Source organism: Balaenoptera ricei, chromosome 18 (assembly GCF_028023285.1).
Source record: "Balaenoptera ricei isolate mBalRic1 chromosome 18, mBalRic1.hap2, whole genome shotgun sequence".
Classification (NCBI taxonomy): Eukaryota; Metazoa; Chordata; class Mammalia; order Artiodactyla; family Balaenopteridae; genus Balaenoptera; species Balaenoptera ricei.
In genome coordinates this window covers 16,208,399-16,231,781 of record NC_082656.1, presented here as the reverse complement: position 1 = coordinate 16,231,781, position 23,383 = coordinate 16,208,399, and the positions used below count along the sequence as shown (strand labels likewise).

The 23,383-nt window shown below is 49.7% G+C and overlaps 1 protein-coding gene across 1 annotated transcript in view; it reads right to left on the bottom strand.

The window, feature by feature from the left end:
- Positions 1 to 23,383, bottom strand: part of ATP7B (ATPase copper transporting beta) — a 77,195-nt gene that overhangs the window by 13,445 nt on the left and 40,367 nt on the right. The window contains exons 4-13 of the mRNA XM_059902641.1: positions 18,706 to 18,963; positions 16,936 to 17,099; positions 15,227 to 15,388; positions 13,107 to 13,183; positions 11,519 to 11,693; positions 10,188 to 10,421; positions 9,375 to 9,466; positions 2,780 to 2,907; positions 2,524 to 2,678; positions 1,838 to 1,972 (exon numbers count right to left, since the gene is read on the bottom strand). Of these exons, the coding sequence (XP_059758624.1) occupies positions 1,838 to 1,972; positions 2,524 to 2,678; positions 2,780 to 2,907; positions 9,375 to 9,466; positions 10,188 to 10,421; positions 11,519 to 11,693; positions 13,107 to 13,183; positions 15,227 to 15,388; positions 16,936 to 17,099; positions 18,706 to 18,963 (1,580 nt within the window). The remainder of the gene's footprint in view (positions 1 to 1,837; positions 1,973 to 2,523; positions 2,679 to 2,779; positions 2,908 to 9,374; positions 9,467 to 10,187; positions 10,422 to 11,518; positions 11,694 to 13,106; positions 13,184 to 15,226; positions 15,389 to 16,935; positions 17,100 to 18,705; positions 18,964 to 23,383) is intronic.

Here is a 23,383-nt window from a genome sequence, read left to right as displayed (position 1 = left end):
TTTGCATTCTAACATCTTGAGTTATCTTGGTTTATCTTTCAAAATGGCTAGTATCTCTGGAGAACAATTGAGAGATGCTGTATTCACTTAATTACAGTAAAATGCATGTTTTCTAAATCGAGGATATAGACCACAATCTCCTTAGATCCATCTACCCTCTATTCTTTGACTTTGAAAGGCAGATTCTAAAATAAGCTACATTATTAAGGGTCATTCAATTTTCACAGAAACAGTTTGATTTCGGTAGAAGGACATGCTGTTTAACACATAATGTGATTTTTTAGAGGTAAGGATGAAGCGGTTTTTTTTTTTAACCGTCAGAAATTCTTGTCAAAATCACACCTGGCACTCTGAGAGGAGTGGGGTGGACTTCTAGAGGTTGACACGAACCCTGTCCCTACAGATGATCTGTACAGAGCAGAGTGACAACAATGTCTTAAAGGAACATGCAGTACCTCATTTGTCAGCATCCTCCCTGATATTGCAGATAAAAACAAAAGAAGCGAAAGTAAGATGGAAAGGTAGGGAACAGCAGGAAGCCACATATTGCAACTTGTTTAGGACTGAGTTTCCCATAGCCACATGCCAATGAGCTGCTCTCCCACAAAAGCCAAACTTCTTGGCGGTCAGGTGCCATAATAGCCACTGGCAAATTCTAGGAATACAGTCATAGGCTACTCTTAAAACACTGAAATCTCCCTAGATGTCAGAAAGTGTTTCACTTGGACATTTTAAGATAGGAAATTTGAGGGAGGAAAATCATATCTAAGTGAGTGACAAGTACACCAAGGATATATGATATGCCTTTAACTACGGATAAAAAATTTTTTAAAAAGGAAAAAGTTATCCATTCTGTATTTCCAGTTTCTTATTTTATGGCTCTAAGGTAAAATACATATTAGACTGGGTTTAGTATGAGATATTTTAAAAAAAATAAGGTAAAACATTGTTCTACTCACTGGGCAGTTATCAAATACTACTCCAAGTGGGCCATTAGCTTTTTATGTCTATCCAGGTTTCTCCAACTCAGCGCTATTGACGTTTGGGGCCAGATAATTCTTTGTTGTGGGGACCTGTCCTGTGTGTTGTAGGATGTTTAGCAGCAGCCCTGGCTCCTATCATACATGCTAGAGGCCAAGCAGCACCCCTCCTCAGCCACGACAACCAAAAACATCTCCAGACATCACCAAATCAAAACCACTCCCAGTTGCGAATCACTGATGTATGTAAGTTCTTATTGCTGAAGCAGAAAAGTTTCGTTATTTTTTTTTTGAATTTTGATAAAACTGTATTTCCTAAGATAGTATCCTTTGTCCACTTTTTAAACTCAAAAATGTATATTCCATTGCTTCATGTATAATGTTTAATACATAATTATTAAAAAGCTATTAGTATTACTTGGGAAGCTGTAAGGTTAGATGGTCTATATGGAGGTAGCCAGCAAAAAAATCTATTTTTCTTAAAACTGGTTAAATAATATTATCATGCTATTGTGACTGACGTGACCTATCTTCTGTGATGTGTGCCTCATAACCTCAAAAATGGCCAATAGTGCAAAATGTAAATGCCTTAAGCATTACACCTGAGAGCCAGTGGTGTTTGAAATTATCTAACTAGAAAGCAAAAGCCGTCTTTAGTAAAAACCTGCAGGAGTTGCGTAGTTGCGTAGCCAGGATTGTCCCACCCTGGCTGAGGTTTTGCTGCCAATAAGTGAAGCAAGCAAATAAGATGTAATGGGTAATTAAAGCCCAATGAATCTAAGACATGAAAAAATAGGATTAATGGCAATCGATTATTTAAAACCCAACAAGCACACTGCCCACAGCATTCAACTTACAGGGAAGTATTTCTGAACAACACCAAAATCGATAAAGCCGATTACAATCCACACCACCAACGTCAAAGTTGAAGTGATGATGATAAATGGGACAAAATATCCACTAAACCGGTCAGCCAGCTGCTGAATGGGTGCCTATGGAAACAAAACACGAAGACCGCGGGAAATTACAATCTCCAAAGAAATAAACTGCCACAAGCACGGACAAGCACTGGGATCCCTAGCTCCCTCATTAACTACATTTATTAGTCAGTCTCTCTACTCAGTAAAATCTGCCTGATTCTATGGGACTCTTGGAAAAATTTCTAAACAGAGGAAGCTGGTGTTATATTGCTTTTAAAATTCCTTCATGGGACTTCCCTGGTGGCGCAGTGGTTAAGAATCGGCCTGCCCATGCAGGGGACATGGGTTCGAGCCCTGGTCCGGGAAGATCCCACACGCCGCGGAGCAACTAAGCCCGTGCGCCACAGCTACGGAAGCCCGCGCGCCTAGAGCCCGTGCTCCGCAACAAGAGAAGCCACTGCAATGAGAAGCCCGCACACCGCAACGAAGAGTAGCCCCTGCTCGTCGCAACTAGAGAAAGCCCGCGCGCAGCAACGAAGACCCAACGCAGCCAAAAATAAATAAAATAATAAATTGATTTTTAAAATAAATAAATAAAATAAAAAATAAAATCCCTTCATTACCTTGGACATCTGAGCCTCTTCTACCAGCTTCACAATCTGAGCCAAGGTGGTGTCGTTGCCCACGTGGGTGGCAGTGATGAGCACGGAGCCGTGGGCGTTCAGGGACCCGGCGATCACCGTGCTGCCGGGCTTCTTCGTGACGGGCATGGCCTCTCCTAGAGGTGGAGAGGAGACCAACGCCACGCGCTGAGCCCCGTCGGCACCCCTGGGGCCTGGCCAGGGTGCTGACGCCCACCCACAGGGACGGAGTCCTCACCTGTGATGAGGGACTCGTCGGCCATGGTGCTGCCTTCCAGGACTTTCCCGTCCACTGGGAACTTGCCCCCGGGGACGACCTTGATGACGTCGCCACGCTGCACCAGCTCCATGGGCACCTGCTCCTCTCTGCAACAGACGCCACTCAGGTTACCCTCGGGGGCCGCGCACGGGAGCTCACCCTCCTGGCCTGTCACCCAGGTCGGGTTCTAGACAAACCGCCTGCTTTACACTGAGCGGCAGTAACCACTTTATCCGCCGTTTACAGACTGAGTCAAAACTGTGCAGCTGCTAAGTACCAGGCACTGTCCTAGTTCCTGGGAAGCCGGCTGTGAGCAGGACAGCCAAGTCCCAACGCTCATGAGGACAGTTCTGTGGAGCAAACAGACAACAAGCAAGATAGTCCCAGGTCTTAAATAAGTGCTGTGCTGACAACAGTGTGACTGGAGGGCTTCCTTCGGTGGTGGAGGAGGAGGAGAGAAGTGGGAAGGCCTCACGCGAAGACGACATTAGAGCCGGACGACAAGAGGGCCCCATATACGGGGAAAGAAAACTCAAGGGAGAGAAAACAGCTAATGCAAAGGCCCTGAGGTGGGACGGAGGGGGCCTCTGATAAATAGGAAGCCAGCAAGCACGGCTGGAGGGACACGAGTGAAGCAGGCAGAACCCAGACCATGTCGGGTCTTGCAGGGCAAAGTGCGGGCTTCAGGTGTTAAGGTTTTTAGTGGGAAAGTGACATAAGCCGGTTCGCATTTTCAAGTCAGCTCTCTGGCTGCTGCATGAGAATGGGCTGTAGGGGCAACAGTAGAAGCTGACAGGAGAGTCAGGCTGTGGCAGCAGTGGCCTGGGCGGGAGACGGAGGGAAGAGATACCCGGGAACTTTGGGGGGCATGACGTGTCAGCAAGATGTGTGTATGCGCTGAGCGCATAAGAGAAGCAAGCATGAGCTCCTCATTTCAGTTTGAGCAACTGGGTGGATGAGAAGTTGTTTAATGAGATGGAGACGTCTACGTAGAAGCGGCCACGGGAGGGAGAGGAGATGAGATGAAGATCTCTATTCTCATGTCGGGTCCGAGATGCCTACTTGACTTCCACGTAGACATGTCAAGTCGGGAGAGCAGGGAGCTGAAAGCTGGATTCGGGCTGAGACTAGAGTTCAAATGGGGAAGCTGTCACAATACAGACGGGATCTAAAGCCTGAAACGGTACGAGCTTCCTCAGGAGCGTGCCTGGAAGAGAGACCCGGGCCCTGGGACACGCGCATGTCGGGAGGCTGAGCAGGCGGAAGGGCCAGCGAGGGATGGGGGCAGAAAAGGACGGAGTGGGGCCTTCAGGACGGAGCACCCATCCCACCGCGTCGCATACGGGGCGGTCACTACCTAGACACAGATACGCGTAAAACTCATCACGCCGTACACTTGGGATTCGTGTACTTCAGTGAAGGTAAGTTATCTCTCAATAAAAAATTTTTTAAAAAGGCATATTTTAAAGGGACAGAAAAGGGGGTAGATGTTGGAGAGAGGCTGCAATGAGGATTAAATAAGAGCAATGGTTGATTTGGTTCATGGAAATGACTTGATGTCTTTGGCAAAAGGGATCTCAGAAATTGGTGGAGGAACAAGGTCGGCTGGAACGGGCTGAGGAGAGGCTGAGGGGTGAGGAAACAAGAAAGCAGCTGAAGACAACGTTCAGAAGAAGTTCTGCCGTGTGAAAGAGAAGAGAAAAACAGCAGTAGAAGAGCGTGTGGATTAAGACAGGAAATTGTGAATTGTGAGTATGTGTGAACTGTCTGCTGGGGAGAACGGTCCCACAGAGAGCGAGAGAGACAGATGGGGGGACCAGAGGGGACGACAGGAATAGAGTCATCCAGGGGGCGAGGACGGCTTTGGCAGCACCTCTCTGAAAGCGTCACAGGGACCAAATTTACTTAACTGTATATGTAACGTTGGCTCATGAACCAATGGTGAGAAAGTCAGAAAAGCAGGGGCGTAGAACAAGCAGGGCTCTGAGGTTATTTTATGCCTTCCTTTCATTCTACAAAGACTACATTGAAACTATCACAGAGAGAGGGTACAAAAAGCCACCTTATTTGAGAAGGAAAACCAGACATGAATCGAGTGCAGGTGCTGTGCTCGATATTGACATGAATCCTCCCGAAACCACGTGAGGTAGGTGACAGTCACCCCTATTTGTTCCCAGGTTGACCTGAGATGCTGCCTGTGGGCACCGAGGGCAGGGCCCGCTGCACAGTCAGTGCTGGTGACTTTGACCATCACCTGATGGACGTGTTCACTGTTGACCGGCCTCTATGTACCAGGCACTGTGCTGGGCTGGGGTTACACACAGGACAAAACTCTCAGGTCTATGACCTAGTAACTAAAGTCAAGCTGGTTTATTTAAGTTCAGTAATGGCCACAATAAAAGAAAGGGAGCACGGAAAAGGGGAGACCTTTAAAGGGGAAGCAGGCAGCAGCCTGAGTCTTGAGTGCTGGGAACAGGTGTGTAAATCTGTTTGGTGACTGGGGGGACAGTAAATAAAAAGAAGGGGAGGATCTCTACAACCGAGAATAACCTCTGCTTCTTTTTAGAGTCTCCCAGAGATGGAGACGCCCAGGCTCCAAAACTGCCCTCCGAGGCCCATCTGCACAGCCTGGAGTTTACCGTCCAGAGAGGTCTCCGCGGCAAGAGAAGCCTGTGTCAGAGAAGGAGCAGCTGCTCCCGTAGAAAGGAGGTGGCGACGGGGCTGTGGGCAGAGCCTCCTCTCCCATAACCTGACTCCTAAGCTTTAAAATGTTTGCTTAAAAATCGTGATTCTTGCCTCAAATGTCCACTGGGTGTCTTTCTAAGAAATTGTTAGTGAGGCTCATCTCCGCTTCATCTAACTTTGAATTTCCCCTCTGATCTGAATTAACCGTATCTTTCTAACTCTGAACAGCCGAGTTTATGGGGAACAGCCCTCTAGGGGGGCAGGTGGCTCCTTCTGGTGAATTCCCAGTCGCATGTCTGCTTCAGAAGCTCATGTCCCCCAGACGCCAAGCTGTGGGAATACAGTTTTTTCCGAGCATTTCTTCAGCTCTGAGGGCTTCTGCCGGCAGCCTGCTCACCTCACCGGCCCCCTCTTCTCTACCCTCCTGCCTCATCTAACACAAAGCAAAAAGACGAAGAAAAAACTTACAAGAGAAGGGCCACTGGGCTATGTAAAATATGTAATTCCGTTTTCCTAATTATAAGAAACAGAACACTTCAACGTGGGAGATTGGGGACCCGCTGTGCAGGCCTCACAGTGTCAAGCACACGCACGTGTATGATGCGTTTCTTTAACATCTGACAGTCATTTCATGCATTCAACTAGTGAGGATCTGAGCACCTGCTATGTAGTCCCAGGACGACTGGAGGCACCAATGCTCCAGGCCCCAGAGGACAAGGCAGTCTGACCAGGGGACAAGGGATCAGGCGAAGGGGAAGGAAGAAAGGCGTTGGTTGGAGGGAGGGTGGTGGGCGAGTGCAGGGGCGCTTCTTCCTGGGACCCGCCAGGGGGGTGGCCGGGAGGAGACGGAGGGACGTCAGGACCAGAGGCTGAGCCCAGGAGGCACAGGCGCAGATGCCAAGTCTCACGTGCGCGTCTAGGCGTCTAGGGATGCGGACTTTATCCTAAACCTCCACAGGATGGGCAGCTACAGAGTATCAGATCTGTGCCTCCAAGGGCTGGATGGTTTGCATGTGGAAAACGTCAGGAAGGAGACAAGGCTGGAGCAGGGGGCCAGGGAGGGGCTGTTGAGGGGCTTTAGGGGAGAGAGCCCGGTGGCCTGAACAAGCACAGCAGCGGTGGGAGGGGCAGTGGCCGGGGCCACCAGAGCTTGTGGAGCCGGCATCAAGAGGACGGAGACCAGCTGTGTGGATGAGGGAAGGGAAGGGCTCGCAGAGGACGCCCACTGAGATCTGACGTGGGTTTGAGAATGAAGACAGGGGGTCAGGGGGCGGGTGTGAGGACCCAGCAGCCTCTGACACACAAAGACAACAGGGCCAACGCTGAAACCCCGACTATCATCCACATTAAAGGAATGAGGAGCGCGGAGAGAGCGCACAAAGGGAAACGCAAGTAGCAGCTTGGGAAGAAATTACCACTGATCATCTACGCAGATGCTTCTGTCGCCCAAGACTCCGGACGGAGAGGAAGGACACGTGCCCCTGGCGAAGGGACAGACGGAGGGACGGGCTGAGTCCCTCTGAAAGGAGCCAGCTGAGACACGAAGCCCTGGTGGCCTGCAGGAGGCGCCGCAGACCTGTCCACACCGGCAGAGGCCCAGGCCCTGCAGGAGGCTGCCTGGGGCCCCTGGCACAGCACACACCACGTTACAGGAGGCGAGAGAGCGGCCCTGGCCCTGGCAGGGCAGGTGTGACCACGGCCCGAGCACCCCATCAGGAAGCGGGGGTAGGAGTGACCACCCCCGTCTGTCTGTCTGACGGACATGAACTGCAAAACACAGGAGGGAACCCAGCTCCAAGCACATGGCCTGTCTCAGGCAAAGCCAGAAGGGACTCTGGTCTTCTGGCTCCTAGCTTAAAAAGTGGTACCACCACACGTGATGGCAGAAGCCAGGCACACGGTGTGGAAAAGAACCGGGAGATGCCAGGTGTGGGCCTGCCCTCCTTCGGCATCGCGGCCAGCCTGAGCCTTCTGGCAAAGATGCACATCTCCTTGTACTCAAATCAGTGGAGCTGCCCGGGCACTGGCATCCTGCCGTCACAGGCCCTTCGAAATGAAAGGCAGAAAGTAAACGCAGCTGTTCATGGCTCGATTCCCAATCTGAACGTCTGCACAGCTCAGACACTCTCATGTCATTAATTTACGAGAAAAAAGGCAGCCAAGGTACACAACCGTGCAGAGCCACCGAAGCAGTCACGAGCCAGCCGCGCTGTCACACGGGCTCCTCCGGGCCGGGAGACGACAGGTCCGCGAGAGGCTGAGCGGGAGGCTGTGTCTCCAGGGGCCCAGCCCCCTCTCTGCTGCTCACCTGCCACGGACTCTGGACAAGGTACCTCCCTCCTGAGCTGGAGGCTCCTCCTGAGGAAAGGCGGGTCACGAGGGCGCCCCCCTCACGAGGCAGCCATCAGGGTTACATTCGATTATCTACGCGCAGTGCTGGGTAGCGTACGTGGCACACGGCAAACTCTCCAATCTCAGCCGTCACTACCGTAATTCTGATTCTTACTTAAAAACCAGTGCGCGGGCAAAAGCCGGTGCTGCTGTGCTTGGTCAGCCTGAGCCTCGGAAACTTTCAATCCTCACGTCTCACTCACTGGCCCACGTTGTCAACAGAGGTTCGCCCAGTGGCCCTCGGGAAGGAAGGGACCCGCCTTGGCCTCAGGGGCCTGTCTCTCGGAGACACAGCTAGGAAACCAGCAAGAGTGTGATGGACCGGGGGGTGCACAGTGGGAGGGGGAAACACAGCTAGGAAACCAGCAAGAGTGTGATGGACCGAGGGTGCACAGTGGGAGGAGCGCCGATGGTTGCTTCAGTCGTGGGAGAGTTTGGCGTAAGTCGTACTGGATGGTAAGAATCAGCAGAGACAGGGACACTGGAGATGGTAAGAATTCGACAGAGGATGGCTCTAAGCAGAGGCCCCGGCGGGGGGACGCCTCTTCTTCCACCGGTGCGGTGGGGAACGGCAGCTCTGCAGGCTGAGTGACAGGAAGCTGATGGGTCTCCCGTCACAGTTCCTATTTTCAAGTCAGAAGTGCGATCACAGGCTAAAGGGGAAAGTGGCGGGGCCAGAGAGATTTCAGGAATGGGAGGGAGGCCTAGAAATAACCATTGCCTAGAAGAGGAAAATGAGGCTGACGGGGGAAATACAGAAGCCTTAGTCTGTAAAAATGCCCACGTTACTAAATATGCTTTAAGAGTCAGTATATGTAAGTGTAAAGAACATGGGCTCTGCAACCAGCAGCGCAGGTTCTGTCCTAATTCCACTACTTAATGCCTGTGTGACCCTGGGCCAGTTGCACAGCCTCTCTGAACCTCAGTCTCTGCATCTGTACAATAAGGGTAGTAAGAGTCCCTTCCTCATAAAGGTTTTTTTTGGGACAGATTAAATGCAAACAGGTTAGTATAGCATCTGGCAAATAGTAAATGCTATGTAAGTCCCAGCAATAACGACAATGAGCATTAACGTTTTTAATGTCTGCCAACCTGATAAAGAAGAAAAATAGTTCTCCCATTTTTATTCTTTGGCAAGTTGAACCCCTATCTCTCAGCCTGTCCGAATCCTCCAGATCCTGCGGGCGAGACCCAGCTCATACTCCATGTTCTGTGACGCTCTGCTTGACCACCACTAGCCTTCCTCTCCTAAGTTCCAGAAATACTGCCTGTACCTCTCACTCATCATCTAGCAAACATACACCCCCTTGAACCCTTGCTTATCTTTTAGTATATAAATGCCTTGTTTACTTAACTGGACTGAGACGGGGCATCTCACTGTACCGTCTTTGCCGGCCCTCACCAGGTCTAGCGTCATGTCCTATACACGATGGGTGTGTGATGTGTAGCACACAGGCTGATCTAAATCGATCAAGGACGTGTGACAAAGACAACCCACCTGATGATTAAGTTGTCCTCCCCAAGGGTCACGACGGTGGCTTCCGTGGCTTGTAGAGACATGAGTTTGGCGAGGGCTTCTGAAGTTTTGCTCTAAGAAATAACCAGAATGTAAAATGAGAGCGATACTAAGCTGGCCTGTGCAAACCCAGACCATCAATCACAAGGCTGGTGTTAGAGAAAACCCTGCAAGAAAAGGCTGCCTCCGTAACACGGCCCCTCTGCACGCCTGCGGGCTCTCCCGGGATGAGTGTCACTCACTGCCCATCAACACGCAGCCGTGCCATCACCGCGCTGAGTGTACAGTGCAACTGAGTTCTATGAATTACATTTCAGATTGAAGAAACAATGCCAGTGTGCCCACTGACTGTTTTCTTTTAGGTTCAATTTAATTTCTTTTAGGACCTGAGTCCCACTCTCTTATATTAGAATATACTGAAATCTGGGAACAACGCAGGGTGCTAAAAATGGCACGACCCTACGGTGGAAATGTGGATTTCTAGACTAGGAAGCTACACACTCAGTTATGTACCAAGAGGTGGTATGAGCTCTGACCCGAAATCCAGGGTTCTTTCCACTGCACGATGCATCTGAACAAAGGTTTTAATAATTAACCAGATTAGCTGGGATTTCAGAAGCAGCGACCCGGTTTGGAGATTAGTGGTCAGAACACCTAATTCTACGTAGGTTTCACGTTTCTTTAAGCCTTGATCTAGATTGCGTACGATTAGTAATTCTAAACATGGTGCTCAGATAAATTAAGATTTGTGTTACTGAGGAAACAGTTCTTCCTTTAACCTGAGGCTGCACTTACCTTTGCCACATGTTCCAGCCACCGCCCCAGGGCGATGAACACGAACAGCATGGGGGGAGTGTCAAAGAAGGTCACGGGGCTCCTCTCCGCCTTCTCGGCGATGGCCACCATCAGGATGACGAGGGAGTAGACGTAGGCAATGCTCGTGGCCAGCACGATGAGCACGTCCATGTTGGCCGTCCTGTGTCTCAGAGATTTGTAGGCCTGAACGTAGAAGTACCAGCCCCCGAGGAACTGAAAGGTGGGGAGGGAGAGTGACCTTTGTGACAAGGCCCCTCGGGACTGTAAACACCCTGGGCTCCCCCTCGACGCTGACATTGCTTTTTCCTCCATAAGTGACGTGTATGAAATGTACTTCCTGATTCAGAGGACTTCTGGCCACAGGAGTGGCTGATCCAGGGAGACCTTTAAGACCCAGAGCACTGGACAACCTAGACGTCCATCAGTAGGAGAATGCTCAAGACGGTGAAAGAAATCATGGTGCGTTCATACTGTGGACAGTGCTACGCGGTCCCTGAAGACAATGTGCTGGACCCCTAACCGCCGGTGTGAGAGATGTACACAGTACATGGTTAAGTGAAAAAGCCAGTTATAAATCAGTATATCTAGTATTATCCTATCTCGGCCAAAAAAAAAAGCCTGTGTCTATAGTATGTGAACATGTACACACACATACATACGCACGTAAATATGTGTTTTTTTCTATGCAGATGAAGATCTGGAAAAACCAAATTGAGCCTATAAACACTTGCCCCCAGATAATCCTAATTAATATTAATTAATTCTAATATTCTAATATTAAGTCAGGAGTTTTATATTTTATTCCAAAATAAATGGAAGGCACACTTCCCACTAGAAATACAGCTAGCTCCTTAATGTGGTCCCCTGGGCAGGAGTAGCACGAAGCCTGCCCCTTTTAAATTATGATTCCTCAGGACCACGTTTCAGTCGTTCAAGCCAAGACGTGGAAGAGAGCAGCACGAGCTCCAGGGTGGTCCAGCTGCTGCTTCTAACATCGAATTCAGCTGAACAATAAGCAAACAAGACACAATGGATCACCGAGCCTTGCCGCAGGGGGCTGCTGTTCCAGGGGGAGTCCGGTCATCTGTGGAACTGCCCGTGAAACCAGGCCCTGTGTCATCCCCCACGTTAGAGGACGCCCCCCAGCTGGTCATAAGACAGAAGAAAGCAGCAGCTGGCTGGGTGGTGGGAAAGCGGCAACGAAGCTGCACTTGGAGCACTCAGGGGGGCTGTGCTGGCCTAAGAGGACCGAGCACCTGCTGGCCACACACAGGCACGCTGGGCAGGTGTGCCCACCCCCCGATACGCACCTGGACAAAGGTACACAAGATAAAGAAGACGAGGTTCAGGATGGACAGTCCTGGGATGATGTTGCGGTCCAGAGGCATCGACTCGTGGGGCTCGTGGCTGGGTATCAACATATAGATCATTAAACCCATGACAGGGACGCCAAACACCAGGCTGCACAGGAAAGACTTCTTCCACCTGGAAAGAAACGCAGCAACACCGACATATCAGGTGCCGCCGGTCACCTGGCTTCCGGCCCCGGCCCCTCCCGAGGACTTGGTTTGAGACTGGCCTCTGCCACGTGTCTGGGACAGACCAGCAAGGGCTAAAGTGAAAGCAAGGCTCTCTCCCTACATCGGCCATCTGAGGGGACATCAAAGGTCTAAACTTCACTGCAAGGATGCTCCAGAGACGTTTAGACACAGCCCCTGCCTGCCCGTGGCCGACGTGGCACCTCCAGTCTACAGGTGAGGCAACCGAGGTCCAGAAGCTGAGAATTCAGCCCCAAAGAGGTTGACCATCCTCAGCCTATGGCTGCTACCGCTCTTTTTTCAAACCGCAATCGTTTATAGACCCCCAAGAAAAAAACAGATAAAAGGAACATTTCATTAGTATAAACTTATACATTCAACTTTTAAACTATTACTGAAAATAGAGTCAGTGTGAACAGTGCAGCTGCCTCAATGAAGTTTGAAATCGGGGTCACAGGTGACAGCCATGGTCTCACATCAGCCTCACCATCCACAAAATTCCAACCAAGGGCTCCTGGAAGCTCTAGGAGGCATAGCCTCAACGCCGATCTGAAGACCACGGGCCTGCGAGATCGGAGTCTTACACTCCCAGGCCCCCGCCTCCAAGCCCCGAAAAGACCTCGCTTCCTACCCCACTCCTCTCAGCCCGACAAACTTCCACTCATTCTTTGGGGCTCAGATCGTGTGTCCCCTGCTTGTGAGCTTCCCAGACTCCCCAGAACCCACCTGCATCACTGCTCACCCACTCTTCCCAGCCCGACCAAGGGCCCCTCTAAGGCAGGGGTGACACCCTATTCACCCCTAGCACCCGGCACAGCGCCCTGCATGCAACAGCGGTCTTGTGTTTGTTGAATGAATGAGTGAACATCTGCAACAGTGAACGAGCTCAGGTCTCCTGCTGCCCGAGCCATTTTCTTTCCACTTGTCCGTAATTCCTATCCTCAGATCCTAGATCTCGACCCACTCCAGTGAAGTCTTGAAATACTATAAAAGAAAAAACCCACTCTTCCCTTCCTCCCAACGTAAGCGCTGTCCAATCTGTTAGCCACCAGCCGTAGGTAACTATTTAAATTAAAATTAGTTAAAATGAAGTGAAATTAAAAATTCACTCCCTGAGTCACACTGGCTGCATTTCATACTGGGCAGTGCAGATATAGAGTGTTTCTGTCACCGCAGAAGGTACCGTGGAACAGCATTGTTTTAGAGGATTAACATTACGAGGGTAAAGGCAACTAATTCGGCAGAAGGCACCGTGGAAGGTGGAGGTAGCAGGGACAGCAATTAGCACCGAACGAGGTAGAGGCGGGCCAGGGGAGAGGCAGCCCTTAGAGCTACAGTTTATCTTCTGTGTTCTACCTACTGCTTTATTTCCACCTTGTGGTCCAAGTGATGAGCGTTGGGGTTCCTCTGGGCCAGGGAGACATGAAAGCCGATTTCCTTGTTATTAAAAAGAGGAAACAAGAAGGCACTTGGTTAAAATAGGCATCGGTAGAAACCATTTTACATCTTTGGAAATAAGAAAGTGAATCTAAAACTGCCTCAGAGGACTGTATTCGTTTTTCCGCTCATGACTTCTGTCCCCACGTCACTGTACAGATCCCGTCGGAGGTTCCACGGCGACTCCTGCTCCTTCTGTCGGCAAAGGTAGCAGATGCCAGGAGGTGACTTAGCACACCCTGAGCTGATCGATGCTGAGTTATAAACCCGGGATTTGTGAGTTACGGACTCCCCAGTATGGAGCGGTCGGGAGTATCGCTCTCTGCAGGAGGAAACTGAAGGTCAGAGATTAAACTCCCGTCCAAAGCTACAGCATCATCGGAAGCACTGAATCCAGCTGCAGGTCCCCCGTCTCCAGCCCAGGCCTCTCCCAACGAGCAGACCTTGGCTCCGGCAGTATCTGTGGTTTTCTCAGGGATTATCTCAAGCAATTCTCTCACCGTTTTGCTCCCCCACCCTCTCTATCTTATTTGATCTGGTCGCTAAATCTCTGATTCCCTGTATGAAATTATACAGGAAAGGTTGTCAGGAAATGTCCTGTCAGTCAGCACAATGTAAAGAGGGACCCCGGGACTCTGATGTTGGAATTTTACACAAAAATTAAGAGTTACGTTGGAAGAAAGAACATGTAAGGCCATCTAAAGACAAATCCTTTACAACTAATACCGGCCTAATTACATCAGGAAAAGATGCCCCAGAGGTGCAGGAACGGGGGCCAGACACTGGCAATATACCTCAAGTAAGAACAAGGAGGGGATTGCAGCGGGCTGGGCAGCTGGGTGGAGGCCAGCAAGGATTAGTGCATCAGCTGACTTCTCTCCCTCATTAATGCCTTATCACTACTGCTCTGTAAGACCCGTGGGGTGGTCTCAGAAACTGGATGCCCACTGAGCTTGGAACTAGGAGATCTGGGTTGGAGTACCAGCTCTGCAACCTTTAGCTGGGTACCAGGGATCAAAGTCTCCTAACCTCTCTGGGGGAATCTCTCCTCATCTGATAAAGAAGCTGCATTGTCTTCCTCTAAGACTGAGGCACTGTACCAACAGCAGTAGCAGTATTTGCACCTCAAAGAGCTCTGCATGGCCAGACAACAGACAGCATCTCTCTTAACACACACACACGGAAATTTAAAACAACCTGAAGCCTGCTACGAGATGTTTCATTTCATAAGGAATTTCATAAGCAGTAGTTCCTGCTAAACTCCACCATTAGTTGTTGTGAGTTCATCTTGTTCGGTTTTGACCATCTTGACCCATTCAGATCACCACTAAGGCTCATCCTCTCCTGGTGTGATATGATACAGACCTGAGAGAGGACACAGAATGTCTGTGGACAAAGTGAGGGAACGATGCGGGTGGGAGTACAGAAAACTACTGTGATTGATTTTCCAAAGGAGAAATGACTAAACTCTCCAGCTGTAAAGGAGGTCTAGTAGAGTGGTCAAACGCAGTGTAATTCTTCCCAACACCAACATTCCTTTGGTCTGTAGATACTTGGTACAGATGTAAATATTACTTAAAAAAATTACAATTAGGCAAGTTTTTTTTTGGGTCACGCTGCATGGCTTGTGGGATCTTAGTTCCCCAACCAGGGATCGAACCCAGGCCCTCGGCAGTGAAAGTGAAGAGTCCTAACCACTGGACCGCCAGGGAATTCCCACAATCAGGCAGTTTAATACCATGTGCCAGGAATCTTGGCAATACTGCTGTTTCTCAGGGAATATCTGAAATTAAAACAATAATAATGTCTTTTTCTCCCCATCTTTTTCTTACCCATTCACTGATTCCCCCCCTCAGATTATCTGATATTTACTAATCCCTCACAAATTGAGTCACCTTATTTCCATGGGAAAACTTGAAGGATTTTAGATTAGGTGATTTTTTTTTCTTTTTTTGCTTAGCTATATTTTGCTCATTTTTCTATGATGATTATAAATCAGTTTTTAAAAAGGTGGGTACGATATTTTTTTGATAAATGATTTACCTCGATAATTTTGACAATATCCCGTGGACCGATAATTTCAGGATTAAACTTCACGTGGGCTTTGCTGGTGGCGAGAGCCACAGAGGCGTAGGTGATGCCGTTTGTCCTTGTGAGTTTGGACTCTATGTTGTGAACACAGGAAGTGCAGGTCATCCCCGTGATCTGCGGCAAAGGATGACAAAGATCCCACTGACCCAGGATCCAGAGGATCCCATCAAAGGCACACAGGGAGTTGGGTTAACAGGCAAGCCACAAGTCCGTCCTCCTTCCCAAGATGCTGGACTCACAACCCCCAGGTGCAAGATTTTCACCCCGGACATTCCCCCGGGAGCCTCGGGGATATAAACAGTGGTTCTTCCCCAACTCAGGTACAGGAGACCAATCACTAAGCAGATGGCAAGGACCGAGGCCCGACTCCCAGCTCTGCTAACAATGGGCTTTCACAGCCCTCCACGCCCTGTGCTGGTTATGCATTTCTGCCACCCCGTGCTGTGTGCGCTGAGAAAGCAGTTCCAAGCGAGCCAGCCACCCCTGTACTATGCATTAGGCAAGCCGGACAACTCCCTCTTCTGAGTATCAGTGGTCGGCACTTCCCAGAATACAAATTAAATACAGACATAAAATGCCTGAGCATGTGACGACAATACAACTAGAGGACACTGTAATAAAAAAAAAACAAACATTGTTCAAAAAAATGTTTTCACCTTCCCCACTGATAGTGTTGCTCTAGATTTGCACACCGTAGTGTGAGCAGAGATGTGCACCTCTGGCCCTGGAGGTCTGACCCAGCGAGTGCTACACTGTGCCCCTCCGCACACACCGAGGCCCGGCCAGGGCAAAGGATTTGCTCTGCAAAGAACACCACTTCTCAGGAGCTCAAAGTGCCACTTGTGTCCGCAGTACTTTTTCTTCAAACATTTACTTACCGCTAATGGCAGTGACTAAACACAGCAAGGAAGTAAGACCCTTTCACTTCGGTAAGCAGCATTACTCAATTCCTTGTGGATTCCTTCTAAGCCTCCCTTTATTTGCACAAAGAGAGCTTTGCGCAGAAGTGCTTGTGAACACAGCATATTTGAAATGCTAGAGCTATCTTCTGTCCTCGATGATCTGTTGACCAGCGCCGCTGGCAACAGTGGGCAGGCAGGAAACAATACCAGCGCCTCGTCCCTCCGCTCTCCGGCAGCCCTGGAAACAGCACCACCCCCGGCGTTCAGCCCGGACTGGGCGCCTGGGGACACTCTGGTCACCAAGTACCTTGTAGACACGCCTGTGCCTACAGGGTGGCCCCGGCTGCCTCGCTCACTCCCATCCCGTCCCGGGGCCTCGAGACGCCTCTGGCATTCCAGCTTCCTCTCGGCCTCACGGGACGTGTTCCTGTTCGACTCCCTCGAGCCACAAGCTCAGGACAGCCGCCGTCTCCAATTCCTCTTCCTCCAGCGCCATTGCCTCCTCCTCCCGATACCCTGACGCGCCTGGCGGGACCTGGCGGGACGCGCGCCTGCGACTTTCTGACATAGTGGACATTCCTTCACGAAACGAGCAGGTCCTTGTCGCTGGCTTCAAAGGAAAACCCAATAGCAACAAGCAGGATACATGCAAGAAGGGGGGACGTCCTGACCGCAGCCCCGGCTGCCGTCAGAAGGCCTCTGCGGGCTGACTCAGGCCTGCACCCCCGGCCCCCGCTCCAGCCCAGCTGCCGCGCTTACAGTCAGCTCGAGGTCGCCGTCTGAGCCCGCGTAGTCCTCCATCACCTCTGCCTCGAAGCCCAGGTCCTGGATGAGCTGCGTTATCTCCAGGGGCTGGATAACTTCCGGCTTATACTTCACCTCTGCCTTTCCAGCCATCAAAGCAACCAGCACAGAGAGAATCCCTGAAACCAGCAGGGCACAGCTGGAACACTCCAGGCAAGGCCTCTGGGATGACGTGTTCCACATAAGCTAACAAAGAAAAAACTCTGCCCCAGAAGCTTCTAGAACAGTGGTTCTCACACTTGGCTGTGCATTAGGATCACCTGGGGTGGAGGCAGGGGAGAGGGCTTCTAACAATCACCTGACCGGTGATTAACTTTTAACAATCACCTGACTGGTGATTAACTCTTAACCCAGACCAATTAAATCAGAATCTCTCAGGGTGGATACCAGGCATCTTTTTCCCCCATTTTTAAAGCTCCCCAGGTGATTCTAATGTACAGCCAAGCGTGAGAGCTACTGTTCTAGAACGATGCTCCTCACACTTTATCGGGCATATGACTCACCTGAGGACCTGGTTAAAGCAAAGACGCTGGTTCAGTGGGTCTGGGGGGGGCGTGTGAGGTGTTGCAGGCCTGCCTCGCCCCCAGGCACAGCCCATGCTGTTGGCCCAGCGGGCTCTGCTCTGAGTCAGGCTCTGGGGGACACAGGTGCGGGCACACACCTCAAAGCAAGGGACAGAGTCTGCAGCAGGCAACTGCTGTCACATAACAGACGTACTTTTTTCTCCACTTCCAGACAGAGGAGAAAAAAATAATTTTCAAAAGTGGTTTTCCTTACTCTTTTTCAGTTTTTAATCACTTTCAGGAATGAAAAAGAAATCCCGCGGACAATCTTGCTACCACTGTTGTTTAGTTAAAGGGGGAAAGAAAGGCTCATTCACATAAATGAAAGGAATGATGTGCTTTAGAAAGAATGTCATAAGGGCTAAGTATGAGGGGTTCAAATCGGGAAGAGAATCATGGGCCCTGTGAGACACAGGTTAGCTTCTGAGCCGCCAGCCCACGGGCGACAGAGGAGCTCCTAGAACACCTTGCTTTGAGAGCCACCTTCTAGAGCTCCAGGAAGCTGTAGGTTTGACGAGCAGGAGGCGGGAAACATGTCATCCTTGAGCCTGAGGAGAAGGACCCACGTACGGAGCCACAGGAAGAGAGAAGGTGACCCCGGAGGCCAGCAGAGTCACAGTTAAGATATTTTCCAAACAAAAAATTGGGACAGGATTTTCGCTGCACTCTCAGGTTTGAGAAACCAGATTGGCAATGTCGTTTAGAGGACAAAACTTTGGCGTTTCCACAGCACGCTATGATTTACAATGACAACAGGACAGAATGCAGGCTATTTATGTGTTTGACCGTAAGAGGCTTTGGAAGGGAAAACCACAGACTACTACGAGGACAAGCTAGTTGGGGAGGCCACCCATGACAGTACCTTGACCTTTAAACTGGATTCCCCACCGCTAACTTACTCAGAGATCCATTTTATCTCAAACTAAGTACTTCTTAAAGAGCAGAACGCCAATTGCCCCAGAACATTAGACAAACATCTATCCTATCATACAATGAACTGCCGCCAGGTTAGCAGGGCTCCTGATAAACGCAGTCAGTGGTGATGCCCAAGGGCATCTTGTGCCAAGGGCACACCGCCCCACGTTGCTGACTGTGGCCTCCAGCAGTCTACACGCTACCATCTACAGCAGAATCCCAGCTCGGCATGGTGGAGACCTCTTACCAGCTTCTTTCTGCAGGTTCCTCTCTATGTTGGACACACAGGACGCGCAGGTCATGCCTCTGACCTGTAGAAAGCACTTCTGCGGGGCCACGGTTTCGGAGGCCTGAGGGGACTTGGACACGAGGCCGGGGTTGTGGTTTGCAGGGAGCCCCCCGGTCTGGGGAGTCGTGTCCTGCACGGACACAGGTGTACCAGCCGCCGTGTGCCCCGTGGCGCTCCCAGCACTGTGGTTCCCAGCGTGGTTGCTGGAACAGTTTTCTAGGATAGAATGTCACAAATCATTCAAATTAGAAGAATGGATAATTTTTTTTTCCGGAGGCTCAAGCTTGACAATGTTCAGATGAAAGTTCCTGGAGAAGATAAAGGGGGGCTGGTGTTTCCGTCACTGCCTCTCCCTCCCCACAGCCAGACGGAGGCACTCGATTCCATACATAGGAAAACACGCCGATACTGCAAGGACGGAATGTTCTGGGTAGCTGAATGCTGTAACGAGACAATGACGGTTAACAGCAGTGATAAGAACACACCAGGCACCCTGCTAAGCACATGTCTGGCCTCCTTTAACTGTTAACATAGCCCTGTGGCAAGTACTACTACCATCCCCATTTTACAGGTGAAGAAAAGAGTTACAAGAAATTAAATGCTTTGCCCCAAACCCCTCAGGCATGCAGCAGGGAATCGAGCTTCTACACCTGGCCACATCCTGGTTAACAGAGGTCCTCTCCCTCCCCATGCGAATCAAAATGCCCCAAAACACCTCTGTTGAGTCGCTGGCCCTTTTCTCATCCTTTGTCTAGGTCCTACATACATTTTGGGCAGGAACCCTTTGTCAGCTGTACCCACTGCAAACATTGGCTCCCAGTCTGTGGTTTGCTTTCTCACCCTCATCTAACGGTATTTCTCTTGATAAAAGAAGTCCTTGATGTTAATGAAGCCCAACTTAGAGTCAACTAAACCAACTTCAATGGTGAGTGCATTTTGTGCTCTATTAATAGATGTGTCTACCGCAACACTGAAAATATTCATGACATTTTCTTCTAGCACCTCGGTTATTTTAAATGAACCTCCACATTCAGGCCACTGATATACTTCAAATTAACTTCTGTGTAGGTCTGAGGTGATAACCAAGGGTAATTTCTTTCCATGTGGACTTCCAATAGTCCAGCTCCAATAATGAAAGTTCTCCTTTCCCCACCAAGTTCCAGGGGTCAGGGAGCAGACATCTTTGGGGGCCATTACTCCACCCACCACGCATATATAGATCAATGTAACTAATCATCGACCAGATCCAGATACAGAAAATTTCATCACTCCAAAAAGTCACCGTTTTGTGATGACACAAAATACCTTGAAGAGTATGTAGGAAAAAATGACATCATTTGATGATGAACTCTCTCCTTGCTTCAAAGTCCACAGCTGCAAAACATAGAAGCTCATTTTCTGGAAAGTGCTAAAACTACTTCCACTCACTTTAAGAGTGCAGTTGATGGATACTTTCAGCACCTTCGCTGAAGACCCTCCAGTGCTCTGGCCTTACAGCCGTCCACCTTCTGGATGCAGAGACCATCGCCTCACCCAGCACAGCTCTGCTCTCCTGGACTTCGTCCTTCTTCAGAATGACTCCACCCCTTGGATGTCAGCTCTTAACATTCTAGCTCCCACCCCCACCAAGCCTTCCTGCACCTGTCCAGCCCCTCCCCCTTTTTCCAGTCCCTCACCACCTCCTGGATTCACTTGCCTTTCTGCCCAAATACTGTTGTCAACAATTTCAGTAGTATTCGTTAGACCTCCAACACTGAGGTCTAACTCAACTAAATTCTGGGCTTCTGGAGATTGCTAAAAAAAAAAGTTTAGGGACTTCCCTGGTGGCGCAGTGGATAGGACTCCACGCTCCCAATGCAGGGGAGCCTGGGTTCGATCCCTGGTCTGGGAACTGGATCCCACATGCATGCTGCAACTGAGGAGCCTGCCTGCCGCAACTAAGGACAACTAAGACCCCGTGCAACCAAATAAATAAATAAATATTTTTTAAAAAAAGTTAAATAAATTAACAAAAACCCAAAAAAGCCTATGCTACTGGGTCCTTGATCAACCTATGCCAACACTACGGGTGGGCATATAAATTGATTTGACTTTCTGGAAATCTATTTGACAGTATTATCAAAAACGGTACCTCTAATTGCTTGGGACTTAGTAGGGGCACAATAAATATTTGTGATGGAATGAAATAATGCTGATACCCTGTGACCCAGCAATTATGCTTTCAGATATTTATCACAAGGAAATAATTAAGTATGTGCACAAAGGAGAAACAAATCACGTAGTTGGAAGACTATCTTCACGGACAATTTTATTTACAGTCACAACAATCCTATCAGTATTATTTACAATGACATCCACACAAAATAGGTGGGAAAAATAAAGAGGAAACGAAGTCATGGGACACCCATATGCTGGGATGCCATGCGGCCACTGAACGTGGTACTGCAGACACACGGATGGACCCATAAGTTACGTTTATGATAAGTCACAGGGTGAAAAAGAGATTACAAAACTATGTATGATACAAACCTATATATTTCTACATAAAAATGATACAGGCTCTGGGAAGAGTCTGGATGAGCAGCTATGACACGAAGAACACTGTGTGGATTTGCAGGGAGAGCGTTCCAGACAGAGGAGACTGCGAGCACAAGCCCTGAGGTGAGAACAAGCCTGGTAAGAGGCACTGAGACGGGGCCAGAAAGGTGGTGGGTGAGGGAGGGGCTTAGGGACCGCCATGAGGACTCTTCCACTCACAATACAAGACGGGATGGTCCAGGAGGGTCAGCCGCGCGACGGGATGGCTGTGAAAGCTGGGCGGGGACCGGGCTGGAAGGCAGGAAGCAGGGAGACCAGTTTGGACCCCCTTCCAGGATCCAGCAGCAGAGGACGGTAGCCTGCACCAGGGTGCTGGCCTGTCTCCTCTGCCTGGCGTGAAGTCCTGCCCTTTCCTGTCTGCTCAGATCCTATCCATTCTGAAATCCTATCCACGCCCAACTCCATGGTCCCCCCTACATCATGTCCTTGGGAGCCCCACAAGCAGGTGTTGGATTCTCTCCTTCTCTTCTGAATCCCAAGAGCATCTGACCTACACCTTCCTTGTTACAACATTTATTCTAACCTGCCTTGGATGATACGAGGGGCCTCTGCGACCTGCTGCCCTGGGAGAGTGTCAACCGCTGTGGGCGGGTGCGGGACCGCCGCTGAGCACTCCACGGCAGCTGGCACAGGGCCTGGGCCCCAGAAGACCCCCAGCACGTGCGGGGGTGAGGGAACCGTGCCCTCAAAGTGACATCACTCACTTATGAGGGTGAGAGGAACATGCTATACGTAACAGGTGAATTTTCCTCACTTTGTATTCATGTATCCCATCCATCCATCCATTCATCCATTCAAAAACTACTTACCATGCAAACAAGTGAACAAATAACAGCTGCCTTCTACAACCAGGTCTAAATGTATTTTAGCTGTCAAGTAAGTGACTGAAATTCAATGCCTGTCTCTTGCCCGCAGGCTCTCAGACCCTTTCCCTCCCTCCCTCCCCCTGCTCCACCACCAAGGTGCTGATCCCTGCAAACCACTTTTCCCAGGCTCCCTTGTCAACTGGTTTCTGATTAAATTTGGCACATGGAGGTAACAAGCAGGAAACAACAGGACAGAAAGGAGGAGGACCCAAGTGTTTGCCATCTCTCCACCGGGCCCGGCTCCTGCCATAGCCTTGCCCTTGGCCAGTTCCCACCAGGCAAGCTCAGCCCCCGGGCTCTTGTAAACTAAGCACCTGCCTTCCCTCAGACCCTCCCGCCTGTGGGTGGCGGCTGCTTTCCTGGTTTTTAATTTCCTGTTTTCCCTCCCGTCCCTGTTTGGTTTTCCAGCTCTGCAGTCTCTCTAAAGAGTTCCCTCCATCGGCTGACCTGAGACCCTGCCTGTCCCAGCCCATTATTTCCTTTCTCCTTCGTTTCCTTCACAAACACCTACTGTGTGCTGGGTGCTGCGGAGTCAAAGGAGAAACAAATCACATGGTTTGAAGACTGTCCTCAAGGAGCCCCTGGTCAATCCAGAATGGCCAACCAAATACAAATAATGCCTTTTTCGCATTTAAGTGGCTATAAAAGACAGTCACCAGCACACTTATGGTTTATCCTAAATTAAGACTGCCAGGTAAAATACAGGACATCCAGGTAAAATTGAATTTCAGATAAACAGCAATTTTTTAGTATGTCTCAAATATTGCACAGGACATACTAATACTAAAACATTACTCATTGTTTATTTGAAATTCAAACTTAACTAGGTGTCCTGTATTTTTATTTGCTAAATCTGGTTCCCTAAATATCTCTTGGGCTAAACATAATTCTCATAATTCTGGCCAATAAAAATCCCTGTTTCCTCTCCAGGTTTACTTAGTCAAGTTCAATTATTCTGCATTATGTAGTTCAATGCAAATTTCTTTTTACTGCTGATAACTTGATTCCACTGTTTTAAGACTTTAAACCTCATACAAATATAGCAGATGGCAACTACATACTACATGTCTTACCTTCTGAGTACAGGATTTACTGTTCCAGTCTTCCTTATTGATTTTTGTTTAAAAAAACAAAACAGGGGCTTCCCCCTTGGCGCAGTGGTTGAGAATCTG